This window comes from Setaria italica, chromosome VI (genome assembly GCF_000263155.2).
Source record: "Setaria italica strain Yugu1 chromosome VI, Setaria_italica_v2.0, whole genome shotgun sequence".
Lineage (NCBI taxonomy): Eukaryota > Viridiplantae > Streptophyta > Magnoliopsida > Poales > Poaceae > Setaria > Setaria italica.
In genome coordinates this window covers 35,756,442-35,776,611 of record NC_028455.1, presented here as the reverse complement: position 1 = coordinate 35,776,611, position 20,170 = coordinate 35,756,442, and the positions used below count along the sequence as shown (strand labels likewise).

At 45.7% G+C, this 20,170-nt stretch overlaps 5 protein-coding genes across 5 annotated transcripts; 4 read left to right on the top strand and 1 right to left on the bottom strand.

Annotated features, from left to right (window-relative positions):
* Window positions 1-158: 158 nt before the first annotated feature.
* On the top strand, window positions 159-1,197 carry LOC105914624 (pentatricopeptide repeat-containing protein OTP51, chloroplastic-like). Its single transcript, XM_012846912.2, has 2 exons — window positions 159-677; window positions 817-1,197. The coding sequence occupies exons 1-2, from the start codon at window positions 159-161 to the stop codon at window positions 952-954; spliced, it is 657 nt and encodes a 218-aa protein (XP_012702366.1). The 3' UTR covers window positions 955-1,197.
* Window positions 1,198-2,122: 925 nt separating this feature from the next.
* LOC101755326 (ubiquitin carboxyl-terminal hydrolase 2) lies at window positions 2,123-5,387 on the top strand. The gene is made up of 6 exons (XM_004974177.2): window positions 2,123-2,270; window positions 2,510-2,563; window positions 3,242-3,288; window positions 4,011-4,057; window positions 4,138-4,240; window positions 4,326-5,387. Exons 2-6 carry the CDS (start codon window positions 2,533-2,535, stop codon window positions 5,094-5,096), a joined length of 999 nt encoding a protein of 332 aa, XP_004974234.1. The 5' UTR covers window positions 2,123-2,270; window positions 2,510-2,532; the 3' UTR covers window positions 5,097-5,387.
* A 1,295-nt stretch (window positions 5,388-6,682) lies between these two features.
* Window positions 6,683-8,353, top strand: LOC101759796 (protein SENSITIVE TO PROTON RHIZOTOXICITY 2). The gene has a single exon (XM_022827300.1). It carries the CDS (start codon window positions 6,817-6,819, stop codon window positions 7,993-7,995), a length of 1,179 nt encoding a protein of 392 aa, XP_022683035.1. The 5' UTR covers window positions 6,683-6,816; the 3' UTR covers window positions 7,996-8,353.
* A 2,699-nt stretch (window positions 8,354-11,052) lies between these two features.
* Window positions 11,053-15,614, top strand: LOC101754925 (NAC domain-containing protein 17). The gene is made up of 5 exons (XM_004974174.3): window positions 11,053-11,640; window positions 11,871-12,098; window positions 13,601-14,362; window positions 14,465-14,591; window positions 14,882-15,614. Exons 1-5 carry the CDS (start codon window positions 11,158-11,160, stop codon window positions 15,265-15,267), a joined length of 1,986 nt encoding a protein of 661 aa, XP_004974231.1. The 5' UTR covers window positions 11,053-11,157; the 3' UTR covers window positions 15,268-15,614.
* Window positions 15,615-15,813: 199 nt separating this feature from the next.
* Window positions 15,814-19,356, bottom strand: LOC101754520 (malate dehydrogenase [NADP] 1, chloroplastic). Its single transcript, XM_004974173.4, has 14 exons — window positions 19,112-19,356; window positions 18,909-19,008; window positions 18,189-18,275; window positions 18,021-18,105; window positions 17,637-17,818; window positions 17,343-17,413; window positions 17,172-17,262; window positions 17,012-17,086; window positions 16,821-16,922; window positions 16,598-16,720; window positions 16,451-16,519; window positions 16,295-16,363; window positions 16,157-16,210; window positions 15,814-16,065 (listed from the first exon to the last, which is right to left on the bottom strand). The coding sequence occupies exons 1-14, from the start codon at window positions 19,264-19,266 to the stop codon at window positions 16,012-16,014; spliced, it is 1,317 nt and encodes a 438-aa protein (XP_004974230.1). The 5' UTR covers window positions 19,267-19,356; the 3' UTR covers window positions 15,814-16,011.
* Between the last annotated feature and the right edge of the window lie 814 nt (window positions 19,357-20,170).

Genomic DNA, 20,170 nt, shown 5'->3' with positions numbered 1-20,170 from the left:
ATCCCCAATACATAATTTTGGGGAAGAATTTTTTGAGTACTCTTGGAGTTGCTCTAATACCTTCTTTAGAAAAAAGAGAAAAAAAACTCCAACAGTACGCTTAAAACACTTAAAACTCCCCTTTTTGTGGCGCGAAAAAAACATCTGTGACCCCGCATATGTTCGCGTCGCTGCGTCTTCCCCAATCCGTCTGCCCTCCTTCCCACGCGCGTTTTTTCCGCGCACCAGGGCACCAGGCGCCGCGCAGTGGCCGCCCCACTGCGCCCATCGGCCACGCACCGGCCGCCCCACGCCGCTTCGCCGTGTCGCGTCCAAGGGCGGCGTCAGCGCTGGAGGCCCTCGTGCTGGAGTCTGACGACGAGGATGGAGACGACGCGGATGAGGAAGCGGAGGTGGAGGAGGTCGGGACGGGCCTGTTCCAGGGCGAGGCGTGGGCCGCGGGGGGCCACGAGAGGGACGCGGTGAGGTCCCCCGAGCTGCAGGTGTTCGAGATCGAGGAGCTGCCGGAGCAGTGGCGGCGGTCGAGGATCGCCTGGCTCTACAAGGAGCTCCCCGCCTTCAAGCACTCCACCTTCACCCGCATCCTCAACGCCCAACGCAAGTGGATCACCCAGGACGACGCCACTGGCGTCGTCGTCCACTGCCTCCGCATCCGCAATAACGACGCCGCATTCCGGGTCAGTATGCAGTCCTTCAAGCTGCTATCTCCTTCACGTTACCTATTCAGTCCTTTTTGCTCACGAACTGTTCGATGAATTGCCGTAGCTGTAAATTCATAGTAGGTTGACATATGGATGATTCGATAATTCCTTTCAGGTGCCGGAGGCCGACCGCGCCGCGGCGGTACGATTGGGCGCGTGTCGCGCACACCGACAAGCTAGAAATGCCGAGCTGGGATCAAATGGTACTGGAGGCTGGCGGCGCAGGAGATCGCGAGGGGCTCGCGCGGGGTAGGGGGTTGTCGCGAGGGGGAGCTGCCCTGCGTGGCTTTTTTTAATTACTGAGGATATTTTTTAGCGTTCTGATGTGGATTGATACGTTTTTTGGATTGATACGTTTCTGGGGAAAAAGATTTTAGCATAGCCCCTAATATCTCGTTTTGGGGAAGAATTTTTTGGGAACTTTTTGGAGTTGCTCTAAAGATTAAATGAGATTCTCTCTATTTTTTAAGGGCTGCAAAAATGTCTTCAATTCCAACAATAGTCCCATGGATAGATGACTCCCTGGAGACCCTCCCGAAATAGAGGGTGGAGGGAGAAATTTAGTGACCTTCCCAAAATAAGAAACCAAGTAGAAGGTCTGCTGGAGTGTTTTTTTTTACTTAGCCTCTAAACTTAAAATAGAGAGCTGTTTAGAGGTGCTCTTACGAGTAGATCTCCGACGCACTCATGCGCCGGTCCTTGGAAATATTACCAATGCAAGCACAAAGACATTAATTGGCTCTGACTATCGGAGTCTCAGAGATGATTAGGATATATACTTCTTTCGTCCATTATCAAAGTAGCTTTTATAAAATAGTTTAAATAAAAACAATACATAATATATCAATAGTTGATTTCATGATGAATGTAGTAATCTTTATAAATATTTTACTATTATTCATAGTTAAAGTTTAAAAGTTTGACCCCAAATGTTTATTACTCTCTCCGTTCCAAATTATAAGTCATTATAATTTTTTTGGAATTGAAGCATCTCAAAGGTTGACCATATTTATACAATAAAGTATTAATATTCATGATACCAAATAAGTACCATTAGTTTTTTCATTAAATATATTTTCATTCACTAAATTTATGCAACAAAATATTAATATTTATGATACTAAATAAATACCATTAGTTTTTTCATTAAATATATTTTTATAATATATCTATTTAATATCATAAATTTTTATAATCCTCTCTAAAATTTTAATCAAATATAAAATAGTTAAAAAAGTTGGAATGGGCTCATAATTTGGAACGGAGGGAGCAGTGGACAAGATGGATACAGATGTGAAATGTGCCGGTGGTTTGGGCTGGGCCAAAGCGATGGTTTGGTTTGGGCTGGGTCACTTCCTAGGCCGTGCCAAGCGTTCTATCCTGCCTGTCCCGTCCGGCTCCTCCTCCTCTCCCCCCGCAGTCCCGCACGAGCACGACGTCTCTCTCCTCTTCTCCGTCTCTCTCGGTCTCGGCCTTCCTTTCCTAGCGGCGACGACAGGGCGAGCTGCGCTGCCCGCCCGTTCTTCGTTGGGCGACGGGCGTTTCGCCGGCGACGAGCATCCGACAGGGGTATGCCCGCCCATTCCCCTCCCTCCCGTCCTGCTCCGCGAAATCCAACACCCAAACCCCTACCCTGTGGTATTTGTATTCGGATCTGACCATGATTTTACCTACTAAATTCGATTCTTTTGCAACAATTATTGGGTTATGTGTACAACCATGTCCTATACTGGGTCCTCCCCTGCCCGCTACCACCAATTTCTGCATAACCAGAATGCATCTTTATTGCTGTCACTTTCTATGCTCAGAATTGGAGTCACAACATCTCAACATGCCTTGGGCTGCAATCGAGAATGATCCTGGTAAGTTATTCTTCTTTTACTGAGTAGTTACAGTACACCTTGCAAAGTTGTTCTTTTTTTCGGAAAAAAAAAAACACAGGGTTCCACATATGGCACACGATAAGGTTCCACATGGCTATAGCTGATTGTCCTTTTTTGGCAACTCTACTGACTATGCATTATGTGTACAAGGTCTTATCGATGTCATGCTCTTTTTATTGGATGCTGATACTATAGCGTTCGGAGCAGTCTGTCTGTACTAGTGTTCCATATTTACATTAGCAGAATACGTTTTTCATAACAAGTACATGTGAGTTACATCTGACTTTAGTAAGCCTGGTAAATTTAGATGCGCAAGCCTAGTTGCCTACACCTGCTGCAATCTTCGGAGCACGCCCAGGTATTTTAGGACATTGTCTTAACACATTGGTCATTCTCAGTTTGCAATTCACAGTATTTATGCCTTTTCATTTTGGACTGCCTCAGACTAACACAATGGTCATTCTGTATTTAGAATTTCCTGTCTCATGCATTTGCGGTGAGAAAATAATTTATAGAGCCTAGAACCCTCTTCCTCCACATGATGATATATGTCAACCAGCTCAACCACACACTGTTAATTTCTTGTTGCACCTTGTAACTGTTGAGCGCCTTTCTGGCAAAGGAAGAAATAACGCAGAGCCTTTTATTGTGTTACAGGTGTTTTTACAGAATTGTTGCAGCAGATGCAACTGAAGGGTCTTCAAGTAAGTGATCAACCATTTTCACTCTATGAGTCTATATTCTTGACAAAGGTAGATGTTTAGCAAGCCGTCACCCGACCTTTTAATATCTATACAGTAGGATCAGGATTCTGGTGTATTTGTACTGTACCAAAGTCAGCATACAATGCATCCTTTTCCTGTTCACAGAATGGAATCCTTAGCAATTATCCACACTGGCATGAACAATGAGAATATCTGACAAAGTTTTTCTTAAGAAATGCTTTATGACAGACGTTGCGTGCTACAATTCCTGATGAAAAACAGATATTTGTATGATAAAACAGCCCTTGCAAGATGTTAGGGTCCCCTAAAACATATAAATGGCCATCGGATTAGTTTAACATTACTCTTTAGGCTGCCTGGACCATGTAAGCGGTCTTTCACAAGTCCACGACGACTTTATTTTAAGCATTGCTGTCACCTTAGCAGTTAGCATACGCAGGTAGAGATAGTAATGGAGTGGTAGCTGTTTCTCCTTGATCTATTGATCCCTGTACCTTTTTTTGCACTTTACAAGCTTTTAACCTTTGCTAAATACTAAAACTACATATATTGTGCAGTAATATAGAACAAAAATTTAATGTTTTGGGAAACAAGAGTGAGGCTCTGCCTTTTCTTCTTTCTGTTGTGAAGCTTGGTATTTCTTTTACATTCAGAAAAGCCGGCAGAGCATGATATGCTATGCTATTTTTTCCCCTCATCAGGTTGATGAACTCTACTCACTTGACCTGGATGCTCTCAATGATCTTCAGTATGTTATCCTGCATCTAGCTCTAACGCGAATGTATTCTTTTTTTCTAGATTCACCTAATTTCTGTTGGCATTTGCCAGGCCAATATATGGGCTCATAGTGCTGTACAAATGGCGACCTCCAGAAAAGGATGAGCGCCCTGTCATCAAGGATACAGTCCCAAACCTTTTCTTTGCCAACCAGGTCAGAAGCATTGAGTTGCCAAGCTACTCCTACCACCTTTATTCATGTGAAATCTTTTAAAATCAAGCTTGTTCTTCCCTTGCAGATAATTAATAACGCGTGTGCAACCCAAGCTATCCTTTCTGTTCTCTTGAACTCTCCTGGTATCACCCTTAGCGATGAGCTTAAAAAGCTGAAGGAATTTGCAAAGGACTTGCCACCTGAGCTCAAGGGATTGGCAATAGTGAATTGCTCAAGCATCCGTATCTTGAACAACTCATTTGCAAGGTCAGAGGTCCCCGAGGAGCAGAAACCATCTAGCAAGGATGACGATGTCTACCACTTCATAAGCTATGTTCCAGTGGATGGAGTCCTGTATGAACTCGATGGACTTAAGGAAGGGCCGATAAGCCTGGGGAAATGCCCAGGTGGTGTCGGTGAGGCGGGGTGGCTTAGGGTAGCGCAGCCTGTGATTCAAGAGCACATTGATCGGTTCACTCAGAATGAGATAAGGTTCAGTGTGATGGCAATCTTGAAGAACCGGAAGGAGATGTACACAGCAGAGCTGAAAGACCTGCAGAGGAAGAGGGAGAACCTCTTGCAGCAGATGGGCGATCCTTCTGCCAGGCATGTGCCATCTGTCGAGCAGTCTCTAGCAGAGGTGGCTGCTCAGATCGAGGCTGTGACGGAGAAAATCATAATGGAGGAAGAGAAGGTGAAGAAGTGGAAGACAGAGAACATGAGGAGGAAGCACAACTATGTGCCGTTCTTGTTCAATTTCCTCAAGATTCTCGAGGAGAAGCAGCAGTTGAAGCCCCTGATAGAGAAGGCAAAGGCGAAACACAAGTCTCACAGTCACAGCACCAACCCTAGGTGAAAAAGCTGCAACGCGCCCAGTGTTTGTTTTAGTTGAGGTTTCTTGTAGAGATTGTGTCTGTGGCCCATGTTTTCTTGGCCAGTGTTTGAATCTATGCTTACCCCTAATCTTAGCTAGTGCACAAATGTCTGCCAAAATATGTTCAGGTGAATGGATCTTGAAGGGGCGAGTGCCCTGTGGAGTTTACCCAGTCATACTGTATGAGAACTATACACTTTTTTTTTCCTCGCAGACTGATTGTTTCGTACTTTCGTTTGCTGACACATCTGTGGAAGATCGTTTCTTTTTTCCTGCAGACTGATTCATTAGCGCATCATACCACCAATAAGTTTGCGGCAAAATTGGAGTCTCTATGCTTTGAAGCGTTCACTAATTGCACAAAGCAAGTGCCTGTCAATGCTTCGTGGCCTACCAAAGTGTCCTTTAATTTGGACTAATAATGCCAATTCATTTACCGCCAGTAAAAAAGCATGACCACACAGATTTTGTCTTCCCGCTTACCAGTTCCCGGTGGATTGAGTATATTATTAATTAGGTTAATATATAACAACGTAGCTACGCTTGCACGATACAATATTGCGAGGAAGAACCAGAGGAAGCAGTGTGTGCTTCACTTGTTATTGTTAACAGATTATGGGCGTGTGGCACTCCATTGTGACTGTGTTTACTTTAATTTCGCATTCTCACTCAGTGGGATACTGCTAGCTCGTTAGTTGTTAATACCAGCTAGAACTTGCAGTCCCTCTGTCTCGTGAAAAATGCAATTCTAGTTTTTAGTTTTTCTGATACAGATTAGTGTTGGCGTGAAAAGATTATAATATCTTGCCACATATAAGTAAGTTTTGACATGCAAATCAAATCTGACCACACTTAATTATACAGGTAGTTAGATCTATTTTGTAGGACTGCACTTTTTTTAAGGAATTTTTTTCAACAGTTAGGATTACAAGCAGCTAGCTAGCCTCGATGGATCGTCCTGGATAGAGCCTCGCACAACATGTCCTATAACAGTGTTTGCATTCGAACACACAACTACTACTCCAGGTCCATGCATTTTTAATTATTCCAGTGTATGTGCAGTGGCCACTGATCCATCGGTAGATCTGGAAGGACATGGATGGTCCCACAGGTCAGTGACACATGCATTTTTGCTTTGCTGAGCTGCTGCCTTGGAGAAGCAATCAAATGGCAACAGGGCCAATAAAGGAACCTTATATATTTAATTTCCTCCAAAGGACCAACCTAGTTAAACAAACATTTGAGCTGGGACATGATTGGGCTAAAATACACCAGCAAGATATTCCTGCCTGTATGTTCTTGTTGCATTATATTGGCCATGCATACAACTATGAACATAGCTAGGGAGCATATGGTAGTTTATTCTATTTCTGACATGTTAGCTAGTCATGCACATATATAACAGTGTGTGCATGTCACCTTTCGGGCTGGGTGCCATTTGAGGGAGGCTTCAAGTAGGGATGTTCTCAAGTGCCCTGGCCTTGGGGCAGTTGACCTTCCTCCTCCGCCCCTGCAGGTCGTCATCTCCAATTCGATCTCCGATCCATCCCTTCCCCCCACCTCCTCCTTCTGCCCTTATTATCTCCATTGACCGCCAATTTCCTCCTCTCAAAGCTCGGTAGATTCCATATCGCATGCGCGGAATCGCAAGCTGATCGATTAGCCTGAGAGATCGAGAAAGTAGCAAGCTAAGCTAGTTGGTATGATCGGAGGAGGGGGGAACCCCTACTTCGTGCAGAACCAGCTGTTCCACCATGCCCTCGATGGCATGGACGGCGGGTTCATGGAGCCGCCGGCGTCCGATCCGGCCGACGCACACTGCCACGCGCTGCTCTACAACCTGTCCGTGCTCAGGGACAAGGTGCAGCAGCTGCAGCCGCTCGTCGGGCTCGCGGTCGAGCACGATGGGCCCGGCGGCGCCGCCGTGTCCAGCGCCGGCGCCGTCATCCAGGAGATCATCACCGCCGCCTCCTCGATGATGTACGCCTTCCAGCAACTTTGCGGCCTGCACGCGGGTGCACAGTCATCTACGACCGCCGCTAATGCGGCGCCGGCGGTTACCAATAATATCGCCGCCGCCGCCGTTGGCCATGCCAAGAACAGCGGCATGCCGGATACTGACCCCCAGGCGGCCGTCGTCATGGACCATCATGTCATGCAGCAGCAGTGGCAGCCGCAGCACCACCACCGCTGCGGCTACGGCTACGACAACCGTATCCACGCCAGGACGGCCGTGCCATCGCAGTCGCAGTCGCAGCCGGCGACCGCGGCCACGACGGCCGAGGAGGAGGCCGGCGGCGGCGGCACGATCATCGAGCTGGACGCGGCGGAGCTGCTGGCCAAGTACACGCACTACTGCCAGGTGTGCGGCAAGGGGTTCAAGCGCGACGCCAACCTGCGTATGCACATGCGCGCGCACGGCGACGAGTACAAGAGCAGCGCGGCGCTGGCGAACCCGGCCAAGGCCGCCGGCGCGGGGGACTCCGCCGCGGCGGCGACGACGAGCAGCAGGTCGTACTACTCGTGCCCGCAGGAGGGTTGCCGGTGGAACCGGAAGCACGCCAAGTTCCAGCCGCTCAAGTCGGTGATCTGCGCCAAGAACCACTACAAGCGGAGCCACTGCCCCAAGATGTACGTGTGCAACCGCTGCAACCGCAAGCACTTCTCCGTGCTCTCCGACCTCCGCACCCACGAGAAGCACTGCGGCGACCACCGCTGGGTCTGCTCCTGCGGCACCTTCTTCTCCCGCAAGGACAAGCTCATCGGACACCTCGCCCTCTTCACCGGACACCACCCCGCCGTCCCGCTCGACAGGCAACCCAACGGCGGCGGCAGGAGGCTGTCGTCGTCGACGGCATCGGCCTCGCAGCTAGGTACGTAACGTGATGGCAGATGTACCTGATCAGAAGCTGTGTAATGTACACTATCGTTAGTATCATCAGCATATACATATATATAAAAATGCCCATTCTGCCAAAAGAAGAAAACTGCAGCGCATGAGTTTGGTTGCTGTTTTTTCCTTTACATCTAAGATGAATAAAAGGAACTGCAATCAAACTCATGCTGCTGCTGTTCTTGTTGTGTACATCAATTGGCATAGGGTTGTAATTACAAATTAGTGTGATGGATGGATGTGGTTTTATTAGTTTTGGTTTTGGTTAAATGGTACCGTATACAGCACTAGCTCCAATAAGATGGCTTTTCATAGTAAATGGGACCAACTGGCTTGTTTACTTTCACTTTGCAAATTCTAAGGCCCAAAAGACTGAATGTATATGACGACTAAAAATACTTTGTATTTTAGATTTCATGCATATTCAGGAATGAACCTGTTCCAGTTCAGTTCACAAGAAGGTTGCATTGTTTTTCTTCAGATCTTCACTTGATAGGCACACAGCTCTTGTTGGGCTTTGTTCTTGGCGATTATAGGCACGTTTAGTTATAGCCTTGCACCTTGCAATACATAATGTAAGGTTGGTTGGTAAACAAGCTCTTTTTCCCCACTGCTTCACTTTATCCTGCTATTCCATTGTTTTTGGAAAGATTCGATGGTATCACAGTATATATCAGCATATAGCCACATACATATGAAAATCCCCACGCTTCCAAAGAACAGTGCATGAGTTTAATTGCTGTTTTTTTTCCTTTATCGAAACTGAAGAAAGGAACGGCAAGAAGAAAACTCATGATGTTGCTGTTCTTCCGTATGTAGATAAACAAGCATAGGGTTGTAAATACAAATAGTGTGATATGTGCTAGCTTTAGTTTTAGTCTTGGTTAAATGGTGATGCTAATACTCCAAAAAGATGGCATCATAGTAAATTAAATGGAGCAAATTGGCTTATGTACACTAAGTTTGCAAATTCTGTGATCCAAGACTGAATGAGCTTGTTTCAGTTCAGTTCAAAGTGTGGGGGGAAAGGAATGTGATTGTAGTTTGAAGAATGTCAGTTCAGTGGAGATCAATGCAAGAAAATTGAACTGTTTTCCTTCAGACCTTCACTGGAGAGGCACATAGTTTTGCTGGGCTTTGTTCTTGGCGATTTGGGCACGTTTGGTTATGTAGTCTTGCACCTTGTAACATGTAAGGTTGGGATAAACGTGCTAGTTTATTTTTGTTTTAGAAAGATTTGAGCGCCACCTTTCTTTGCCCACTAGCAAGCTACTATGCAAGGCAAGGAAACCAAACACATGCCTTGTTATATAACCATAGCAAGCTACTAACGCCTTTGCACCCATATGCCTCCGACATCCCTGAGTAACATTGATTAACCACTGTTCTAACCTTCTTCAAATTGTTTAGAAAATATTTTCTGGTAATAAGTGGCACGTACATACCACTGAAAAATTAATATCCTTTTACTTTCACATGTATAGAAGAATAACAGGTACGAGGATTGCCAGACTCGTGCATGGCACGGCAACGGGTACGAGGCCAGGAGCGAAGCTGCGGCCTGCATGCGGGTCCGTGGGCGCGCTGGGCTAGCCGAGGCCCATATTAGCGCGTGGGCTGCGGGGGGTGTGGAGGGGCGCGCGGTGGCCAGCTCGCGCATGGCCCGCGTGGAACGGGAGATCTGTATATATATATATACTGACAGTCACCTGACATGCAGACATGTCAACACTGCTTTTGCTAATTGTCACGGACACACTGTACACAACAGACATGTCAACGCTTTGTCTAAAACCCTCTTCACACCACGCACGACTACTTCAATTAATACTGCTTGTTTGTATCGGTGGCTTTTTCAGAGAAAGATGATCAGGATAGATGGATAGGACGACCAGGAGGCACGGTTGTTGTGTGCACTTTTGATTTAATTTGATTTGATTTTGCATGCATGCTCTAGTATGCATACTAAATCACAGTCGCAGCTTGTATACTTAATTAAAAGATGTTAGTTGGAAGGTCAATTATTTGCTTGAAACAGTATACTGATGACAATGGATCGATCGGAGCTACCTAGCCTTTTGACTGTTTGGCGTTTGACCCGCGAGAACTAGCTAGCTGCTAGTAGTACGTGGCCAAACTAAGACGCGACGCATTGCTAATTAATTGTCCACTGCGACCTTTAATTTTCTGTATATATTTTAGCCTGATTGAACATTCACAAGTTACTACGCAGCTGCAGCTGCTGCGTAGGTTACTATGCCCAATCAACAAGTCAGCGAGTGTCAAATCCATGTCAGACATGCCGGTCCTTTTGGTAAATTTCCTGGCAGGTACTGGACTCGATGAACTGATTAATTATTGTACTAATAATAATGCTCAGCCATGATCGAGATACAGACGTCAAGCAGAGCTCCAGGACAGAAGTAATTAATTAATGATGACCCAATACAAAATAGTAGTAATGGAAATGCAAATGCTGATGCTGCAAACATGTAGTACAATCATATCGTATGTTTGCATGATTAAGGCAACTGTCCACAGATGGAAATGGAAATCAGGAGTCAGATGCTAATTTTGGAGACCACACCACACTATATTCTCCAAAATTGGAAGCCGAAGAAACAAAAATCGGTCAAGACAGGAGCTCAAATCGCAGCTCTATTTTGCTACTAGCTAGGAGCACAACACAAGTCCTAATTGCATGCAGCAGAATCTATGTGTGTACACACTGGCTACAGGGTCTCCTTTTTTGTACTTGTCTATTACTGGTTCTGACTCGCACGCAAGCCGATGGCTGGGCCCCGCTGCCAGGTGGGCCTTCCAATCGTGGCCGTTGGCGCGGAAAAGTCCACGGTCAGCGCGGAACCGTGCAGGTGGGAAACTTCCCCCGCGGACTCAGCAGCTCCACCCGTCCACCGTGGAGGCGATCAGGAGGAGAAACGGGACCGAGTATTTTATTATTATACTGTATTATAATATGATCGATGACAAAACAAAATCCTTGGGTTCCGAAAAGGCCCCTGGGCTTTCTTATAGCCCAAGCCACTCCCCTTCTTCCCCAAAACTTTCCCCAATCCACCACTCCAATCCAATCTCCTCTACAACCCTAGGGGAGCAGCCAGCGCCGCCACCAGCAGCCAGCGCCGGCACATGACCCACCCCTCCTCGTCCTCCTCGTCCGCTCCGCCGCCGCCGCCGGCGGCGGCGGAGGCCACCTCCCTCGCGCCGGGCTTCCGCTTCCACCCCACGGACGAGGAGCTCGTCTCCTACTACCTCAAGCGCAAGGTCCTCGGCCGCCCGCTCAAGGTCGACGCCATCGCCGAGGTCGACCTCTACAAGCTCGAGCCCTGGGACCTACCCTCCCGCTCCCGCCTCCGCTCCCGCGACTCCCAGTGGTACTTCTTCAGCCGCCTCGACCGCAAGCACGCCAACCGCGCCCGCACCAACCGCGCCACGTCGGGGGGATACTGGAAGACCACCGGGAAGGACAGGGAGGTGCGCCATGGACCCAGGATCGTGGGGATGAAGAAGACGCTCGTCTTCCACGCCGGCCGCGCGCCCAAGGGCGAGCGCACCAACTGGGTCATGCACGAGTACCGCCTCGAGGGCGACGAGGCCGCGGGGATCCCGCAGGTACCTGTCCACCGCCCCCTGCTTGCGTCAATTCTGTGCATTTGCTTGGGATTCATGCCTTGAGTGCACATTGTTTTGTATATATGTTGCTGATGATAACTCTTGATTGGCATGGTCAATCCGAAAATTGCGTTCCACACGGTATCTGATCTGTATACACGGTGGTAGAGTTAGACTGATGTCACAACCTATACCTGATTCCAGTGAAAATGGACATGTTGTTCGTGCAGGACTCGTTTGTGGTGTGCCGGATCTTCCAGAAAGCTGGCCCAGGGCCGCAGAACGGGGCACAGTATGGTGCACCCTTCGTCGAGGAGGAATGGGAGGAGGATGACGAAGATGTCGGTTTGCTTCCGGTGGAGGGTGATGCTGTTGTTGACCATGAGGTTCCCCCAGGTCCTAAGGAGATCCCTGGCGCTTTGGAGAAAGGCTATCTTCAAATGAGCGATCTCATCCAGGTATATAGCTGCAAGCAGTCAACTTGCGGTGCATATTTATTTCCCAGTGTTTTTGTACATGGTAGAATTCAATTTGAGGTGCTTATTTAGTTCTAACTTGTACTTGTTAGCCTCCAAAACCTGAAGATAACATAAAAGAGAGGAGGTATTTTTACTATCTCTCCGAAAGTATTCCAATAATCCATTGTTTTTAAGTTGAATGGGATCTGAAGAAAAAGTGATTGATACTGTACATCTCATTTCTGTAGACTAGTTAGTGCTCCTATTTGTATGAATTATTTTGATAAATCTCCTATATGAGACCTTAAAATTACATGCCAGTATATTTGTTCCCTTTTGGGGAAGCCTTTGTCATACCATACACTGAATAATTCCGTCTTAAGACATGGAACTTTAATGTTTTGAGAACACATCAGAACCTTCAAATGGAATCATCACATGGATCATTTTTTATGACTGCCATCTATAATAATTTATAAAATCATCTTGAGTGGTCCTGATAACTTATTTGATAATAATATACTGCTTTATATGCAACGGCACTGGTTATGGATATCGTAAAAAGTCACTTGTTGAATGTTTTGTTTCTTATTTTTTGGGTTCTATAGGTGGTTACAATAACTGTGGAAAAAGTAGCCATCCTGCTGCTGTGATGTTGGCAAGTCAGATTTGGTTGCCAGTATTGGAATTTTCATTGGTTGCCTCTAGTATCTGATTAAAGGAAAAGGATGCCAGAGTTTGTCTACCTTGCACTTTTAAGTCAACTCTAAACAAGTGGCTGCCTAGTTAAATTATTGATCAGCACATTTATCTTTACGCATTTCTTCTAGGATGTCAGTTGATATCATGTAGCCCATTGTAGGATCCAGGTTATGCTCATCATCGATAGGGGGTCACAGCTGGGGAGTGTACCTTGTCGACAGAACACCACCCCTGTCAAGCCTTACATTTCTGAATACATATCGATTAATCATGCATCTTGCTCTTAACAGGGTTGCTGGATTTCCTCCAGCATTGGTCTTTAGCTTGCTGTAACTTGTATTTACGGAATACTATTCCATGTTGTCTAGCAAGGACGCTGACTTGTTTCGTCTTTTTGGCATAAATCTTGCTGCTTTTTTCCCCCAGGATTAGGTAGCAAGTTATATGAGATCATGACTACAAGAGTCATGATGTCATAGTATTCATGTCTGGGCATTAAAAGGTTGGGATTCTGTGTTGTCATTTCTATCTTTAACTGTACGGTGTGAAATCCACACGATGTTACAGAGCACGGATTATTGAACAGAATAGTTCTTTGACCCTCTTGTTTTTTTTGGGTAATAAAAGTATTTCTTTAATCTAAGATAGCTTACTATCCATTCATGCAGGGGCTCTTTTTTTTTTTACGTAAGTTATGATGTATATAGGTGATCTTTTTGGTTTATACTCAGTTCATTTTGACTTTAGTATCAAATTTACACATTGTATATTCGTTCTGATTACCGTTCTTGCCTTTTCAGGGTTTGGGTGATCAAAATGGGAATGGTACAATTGGTTTGCCAATTTCTGATACCTCAAATAATAGCAATCATTCTGAAGATGTGGATGGAAATTCTGGGGACATTTTAAGTGATCCGAATCTTGGCTCTAATTTTCTTCAGTATGTTGAGCCTGGGGAGCAGAATAGCTTAATGCTTAGTGATAATATGATATCAAACGCCAATGCTGGAGATTTTTTTAATAATTCCAGCCCCAGTGATGGGTTCCTTGAGCTGAAGGATTTTGCAGATGCTGCAAATCTTGATTACCCATTAGGCAATGAGTCCACTGTCTGGCCTTCAGATGGTTGGGCATGGAAAACACCCAATTCTTTGGAAGCTGTAAATGGAGCTAACAATGATATTCCTCCACTCCCTGATGACCAGACCTTCCAGCCTGATGAGCTGGAGCAGTTGTTGCAGTCAATACAAGAAGATTCCCATTTTGGCTCAAGTATCATTGACCCCTCGCATTCTTCTATAACAAATTCAGTTATGCCAGAGGATGATTCTTTGATGTTCTATGATGCACCCTTTGATTCCACCATCTGTGATGATGGGTTTAGACAGGTGAATGGAATTCTTAGCTCCCCGGCTACCAACCTATCTGGTATTGGCATGGTGGATGATGGTATGCCATATTATGATGCAACGGATGATAATTTATTCAATGATATTCTGGGCTCCATACAGCAGCCAGCTGGTAGTTCGCATGCTTTCAATGGCCCAGTCCTTACCCAAGAGGTATGCTTTCATTTGATTTGAATCAGGAGATGAAGTTGCTGTGTTTTGTGCAGAGCATAGATATGGTTACTGGTGATCACCCACAATTTTCTACTTTTACAGGTCAACAATACCATGTATACATATAGTCCGACTCAAAAGGTTTTAGAACCTAATTTTGTAGTTGGTGCCCCATCATCTGCTAGGTTACCTGAAGCTGGTAGTCAGTTAAATTGTGTTGTTTTACCAGGTAATCTACTATGGAAAATTCTACAATAGGTCAGCTGTATGATCCATGATGGAAAAGGAGCATTTTTCATACCTTTTGCACCAGATTCTTTTATGTTAGTTGTATTTTACTTACTCTCATTAAGCAAGATTGAAGTATTAGACCGTTGGGTGTTGTTGAGAAAATCTAGCTCAATCTTGCTTAATCAGGGCAGAGGATATCTACAGCTGGCATGCAATGTCCTGGTCATTAGATTACAGCTGACCTGTTAAAGAACATTGTTGACAAGTTTTTTGTGTTGTGTTTCACAGATGGGCAGGCTAAGAGTAGTACGTACGGAAAGGGCTTTGTAAAGATTTTGGATTCGATCTCTGCTCCCCCAGCTTTTGCACTGGAGCCGGCTAACCTCTGCAAATCCTTGGCTCCTATTTCTGGAGCACGCCCCAACACCATCCATGTCTCTGCTGAAGTGATCAGTATAGGTAGTTTAGCTGTTGCTTCTGGGCCAGATAAGTGGGCCCAGCAAAAGGATCAAGGCATGGAGCTGCTCTTCACAGATTTTGAGCCTGGTACCCGTGTACACTGCGGCTGCAACCCGATTACCACGGTGCTGCGTGGTGGCTTCTGCCTTGTCTTCTTTTCGGCAATAATGCTCTTGGTGAGCTATGAGGTGGGTATGTGTATCTATGGCAAGTAGCAGCCTGGTATTGGAGTGAGATAATCTCATGACATTTAGGTTAATCCTCTGTGTTTTGAGGCAGACTCAACTGGGGCCTCCTGCTAGCTTAAGTGTATTGCATTGCATGACATGGACCTGTGGAGTTGTTTAGCACTAGCAGTACCGGTTTTGCAGCTCGGGAGCTAAATGGTGTATGTATGAATTCCTCCAGTGCTGTTAGTAACAGTATGCGAATTGATCACTGCATCGGTGCGTGATGTTGCTATTTGTCATGCTTCTGGTTGCAACGGACAATGTTAGTGCAGAATCCTGTATATATATATTTCAGATCCGCCGTGTCTGAATCATGATGCTTTTGCGGTATAGTTGGTGTTTTGATTGTTTTTAATGTTTCAATTCAAAGTGGATGGTCGACGTAGCGATGGATGCAGAGTTGTGGCTGTCTCCTGGTGGTTCTGTTTGTTTTGCATGTGTTTTTAACCATGAATGAAGATCGGTTGATGTTGATACTGTGACTGAAAGCTACTCGATGCTCCTAGCTGCTACGCTTGATGCATGCATGCCTAGCAGATCAGCGTCATGTCTGGTTACTTTATTGGTGCATAAAGTTTGCATCATAGCCTCACTTCTTGAATATACATATATGTAACTGTTGCATCATGCAAGCAGCTGCTGTACGTAGATTATCATCCGTGTTTCCGCCCGAAACTGTACTAGTAACATACATAGGTGCGTTCCACCGGTACTGCCGCTGTACGTAAACTACATCTCTCCTGGTAGCATGGTATCTTCCGGAAGATCACAAAATGCATTCCCCTGCATTGCACGAGCAGAACAAAGTCAATCATTTCCCCTGCTTCTCATAACATACATCGCTAAAAAAGATATGGTCATCATGGTGACTTACCTCTCCTGTAAGATGGGCAACACATTTCTTCTCAGCAAGCAGTTCAGCTTCACTCTGACAGAATTAGAATTACAGGGTCACAATCTTTACCTTTTTAATCTACAGCATATTGTTGAAGGCAGTTCCTACAGCCCTTACCTTTTTAATCCGTTCCCAGAGAAAATCGTCCATTAACACATCACTAACTAGTTCATAGTCACCATCCCCCTGTTGGAAGAATTCCATCATGATCATTAGGGTCCTGCTTGATCCTAGGAACAAAATAATGCAGGCAACTTGGATCCTAGATCGTACCTTTGATCTGCATGGCATACTGAACACGATGTCCTCTGCTATGCCATAAGGATTTCCAGTAGTATAAACCTGTGTTTTATGATTCTTTTTTCCTTCAGAAAAATGCCAAAACAAAACAATGAACAATGTAAAGGTCTCAGAACTTACCCCTGAAGAGAACGAATCGCCTTCTGGGGTAGGAGTTACAAGGGATCTAATAGCATCAACTATTGAAACAGCGGTTGATGCAGCTGAAGATCTGCCCCATTTTTGGATGAGCACACCACCGCGCTGTTCAAATATATAAGAATGAAACAAATTACTATACAGCATCGTCTTAAGTTCTTGAATAACAGGTAACAGCAAATATATTGCAAACAGAGAGAGGTACCTTTTGAACTGTCATGGTGAATTCTTCTTCTAACCACTTTGTATCCTTAATGGCTTCTTTCACTGGTCTCCCATCAATTTTGGCATTCAAGAAATCAGGAACCTACACACAGTGATCAGTACCAAGTTACCGACAATCAGAGAAAAAATGTATGTGCAAAGTAGTCTGGTGATTCATAATCATATCTTCACCTGAGTTGTCGAATGGTTCCCCCAAATAGTCACGTTCGATACTTTGTCATAAAACACGCCTGCTTTTAGTGCTAGCTACAAAAGGAAATTTGTGATTGCTTAACCTGTTTTTCTGCTGGGAACAAAAGGATAAGACACAACAAAATTCAATATCAGGCACCTGGCACTTTGCTCTATTTTCGTCCAACCTCGTCAGCGCATGAAAATTTTTCGCTGGAATGTTTGGAGCATTTTTCAAGCAAATGAGCGCACTGCATCAAGGACAAGCCACCACTCAGACATGGCGATAGCACAAGTCGTTAATACTTGCCAAAACATGTAAGTACCGTACTTAGTGTTACAGGGATTGCCAACAACTATAACTTTCACGTTCCGCGATGCCACGGCGTTAAGTGCTTTCCCCTGACACAATTCAAAATTTAAGAGCATAGCAAGAATCCAAGTTATTTCGACACCGTCTGTTCATTGTACCCAGATATATACTTGGCTGTTAGCAGGTTCTTGCTAAGGAAAACTTCTTAATTTGAGGGTGAAATTTAAAAGATGCTTCTTGGCAGTCCTGAGGGGGTTTCTTACAATGTTTCATGACATGGTACTTGAGAAGAAACGAGGAACAGAAAGAAACCTGATCAGCAAAGATTTGGCCGTTGATGTCTAGTAACGCAGCTCGCTCCATTCCAGGGCCTCGGGGCTTAGCACCAATAAGAAGGGCCCAATCTACATCTTCAAAGACCTCATAAGGATCTATACCAATGCTGACTTCCCTCAGCAATGGATATAGTGAGTCCTCCAGTTCCATAGCTACACCTACAGTTGCAATTGTAAGAGAACATTAGGAACGAAGGGCACATACATGTCACTGTCACAGTAATGCATTGATATCTGAGAGTGCAGCACTAGAAGTTGAGGGTAGTTTGCAACTTAAATTATGTATCAAATATGAATCGCTTCTCGTTCTTAAAACAAAAATATGGAGTTCTCCTGAGGCAGGGACAAAAAAGGCAGTTACCTTCTAGTGCTTGTATTGATCTTTCTGAGCCAAGTAACTTAAGTGCTATTGGTTGGTCTTGCCCAAAAACCTCACCAGAGGCAAGCTGAAAATTTGTAGTCAAAGGAGTGGTCAAGAACACTGCATCTCCAGATAGAAAACACGGGAACATAGTAAAAGACTACTTACTTTGAAGAGCAGATGATTTGATATCATGCCAGCCGCGCCTGACACAGCAATGTTCACTAGCTTCTTCCATGACTTGGTCTTGTCATCCTGTGTTCCATCCGGCAGGAGGGACGATATATAGATTAGTACTAATAAAAAACAAGCAGCAATGGCATGTCGATTCAAGGAGCCGTTACATGTCATCAACACCATTTTGCTCTATTGCTACGAAACCACTCGATCACATAGCTGCAAGTCAATCAATCAATATTAGGTGGCATGCAGTGCTCTCCATGACGCTGGCACTCCACCCTAGGCTGTGGTGTGTAGGAAATTTATAGAGGCCCAATGCGTGTTGTTGTTGGTGTGTGTGCTACCCAGTACCGTAGTAATATGATTACGAATCCAATCATATAAAGTTTACATTAAAAAATAATAATAATAATAATTAAATTATTAGTTAAAGATTGTAAAATTTGAATATTGATATGCGTGTATAAATATAAAAACGGAGGGAGTATTGATCAGGCGCGGCCGGCATCACAGTCCCCGGTCCCCACCCCAGCAACTACGCTAGCTTAGGTCGAAAAGGAAAAAGATTCTACTTTAATTTGATGTAGCACGAGCCACGGAAGCAGAAAGAAAGTAGCCGATGGAGACGGAAGCAGAAAGAAAGTAGCCGACGGAGCATTTCAACAAACACATGGCGTGAGTGGGCGGATCGTGTGCGAGGCGACTCACCGCCTTGAGGTCGTAGGTGGTGCAGAAGACCCCGAAGCACTCCGCGTGGCGCGACGCTGGCGCCTCCGCCGCGACCGTCGCCGCGCCGTCCTGCACCTGCCTGGGGGGCGCACATACATACATACAGATGTTAACCGTCGACAGTTAGTTGTTGGCACGCACTGCACATACACGCTCATGAGCACGTATAATGAGGTACTGACTTGGCGGCGTCGACGGAGCATCGGACGGTGGCGAGCAGGTGATGCCGGCGCGGGCGGAGGGGCTGCACGGAGCGGCGGCGCGCGGTGGCGGCGGCGCCGAGAGGGGGCGTGGCGAGGCGCGATCCGGCCGGGGAGTAAGCTGTTGAGAGACCCATGAGGAGGAGGAGGAGGAGGAGGAGCAGAGCCGCAGAGGAGTGGATACTGGGCGGATGGATAGGAGAGGCACACGGGAGGGAGTGGAGGAGATTAGCGATTAGCCCGCCGCCTATTTGTAGAGCGCGCGCGTTTAGCGACCAGCCGCAGCGTGACACGTCGCGCGACAGCCCCTGCCACGTCGTCTAGCTCCCGCCCGCCTCCTCCGCCCATGCCACTGTCCAGGTCAGCCCCACCTAGCTTGTACGCGCACGTCGTGTTCCTGTCATTCCGTTACAGTTCCTCCTACCTCCACACAAATTACGATCTATTATTAGCTCCTCAAATACAGAGGAAGTCGATCATTTTCTTTAAAAGCAAATCCCCAGAAAGAGAATCTCAATATTTTATTGTAACAATTCTTTTTCTCCTAACTAAAAAGAGCAAGTATTTCGTTTCGTTGGAAGCGGTCCCGACTAGAGAGAGGAAGTTTCTTTTTTCCTGCAATATTGTGAGAAAAAAAACCTAGCTTATCCTCCACATAGCCTCCTTGCTCGATCAACGTAGCTTATCCTCTCGTCTTCCCATCTCCAGGCCTCTATCTCCCTATCCAGTCCTCGCAGGTTGCTCCATGGTTGTTACTCTCCGTTCCCTACCCTTTTTTCTCCGGATGCCGGGCCCTTGATGCCGTTAATTATGAGGTTCCTTTCCTTGAATATTTTCTAATGCCAACATTTCGATTTTGTCCTCAGATATAAAAGATACATTTCCTCCTTATGTGTCTTTCACGTCTTATCTTGGGATTGGGCTGACAGTATGTGTTAATGGCCTGCTAATATAATCAAAGCCGGATGCATTTGTTTGAGGATGGATCGAAGGAGGGAGTATTTAGTTTTTCAAGCTCTGGGTACATGATAGCTAGGTATG

Coding starts and splice junctions, on each gene's coding strand:
- LOC101755326 (XM_004974177.2), top strand. CDS start 2,533: ATGCCTTGGGCTGCAATCGAGAATGATCCTG. Junction 2,564..3,241: donor TGCAATCGAGAATGATCCTG/GTAAGTTATTCT, acceptor ATTGTGTTACAG/GTGTTTTTACAGAATTGTTG. Junction 3,289..4,010: donor TGCAACTGAAGGGTCTTCAA/GTAAGTGATCAA, acceptor TCCCCTCATCAG/GTTGATGAACTCTACTCACT.
- LOC101754925 (XM_004974174.3), top strand. CDS start 11,158: ATGACCCACCCCTCCTCGTCCTCCTCGTCCGCTCCGCCGCCGCCGCCG. Junction 14,363..14,464: donor GCCCAGTCCTTACCCAAGAG/GTATGCTTTCAT, acceptor CTACTTTTACAG/GTCAACAATACCATGTATAC. Junction 14,592..14,881: donor AAATTGTGTTGTTTTACCAG/GTAATCTACTAT, acceptor TGTGTTTCACAG/ATGGGCAGGCTAAGAGTAGT.
- LOC105914624 (XM_012846912.2), top strand. CDS start 159: ATGTTCGCGTCGCTGCGTCTTCCCCAATCCGTCTGCCCTCCTTCCCAC. Junction 678..816: donor ATAACGACGCCGCATTCCGG/GTCAGTATGCAG, acceptor AATTCCTTTCAG/GTGCCGGAGGCCGACCGCGC.
- LOC101759796 (XM_022827300.1), top strand. CDS start 6,817: ATGATCGGAGGAGGGGGGAACCCCTACTTCGTGCAGAACCAGCTGTTC.
- LOC101754520 (XM_004974173.4), bottom strand. CDS start 19,266: ATGGGTCTCTCAACAGCTTACTCCCCGGCCGGATCGCGCCTCGCCACG. Junction 16,923..17,011: donor GGAACCATTCGACAACTCAG/GTGAAGATATGA, acceptor CACTGTGTGTAG/GTTCCTGATTTCTTGAATGC. Junction 16,364..16,450: donor GTATGCCATGCAGATCAAAG/GTACGATCTAGG, acceptor TTCTTCCAACAG/GGGGATGGTGACTATGAACT.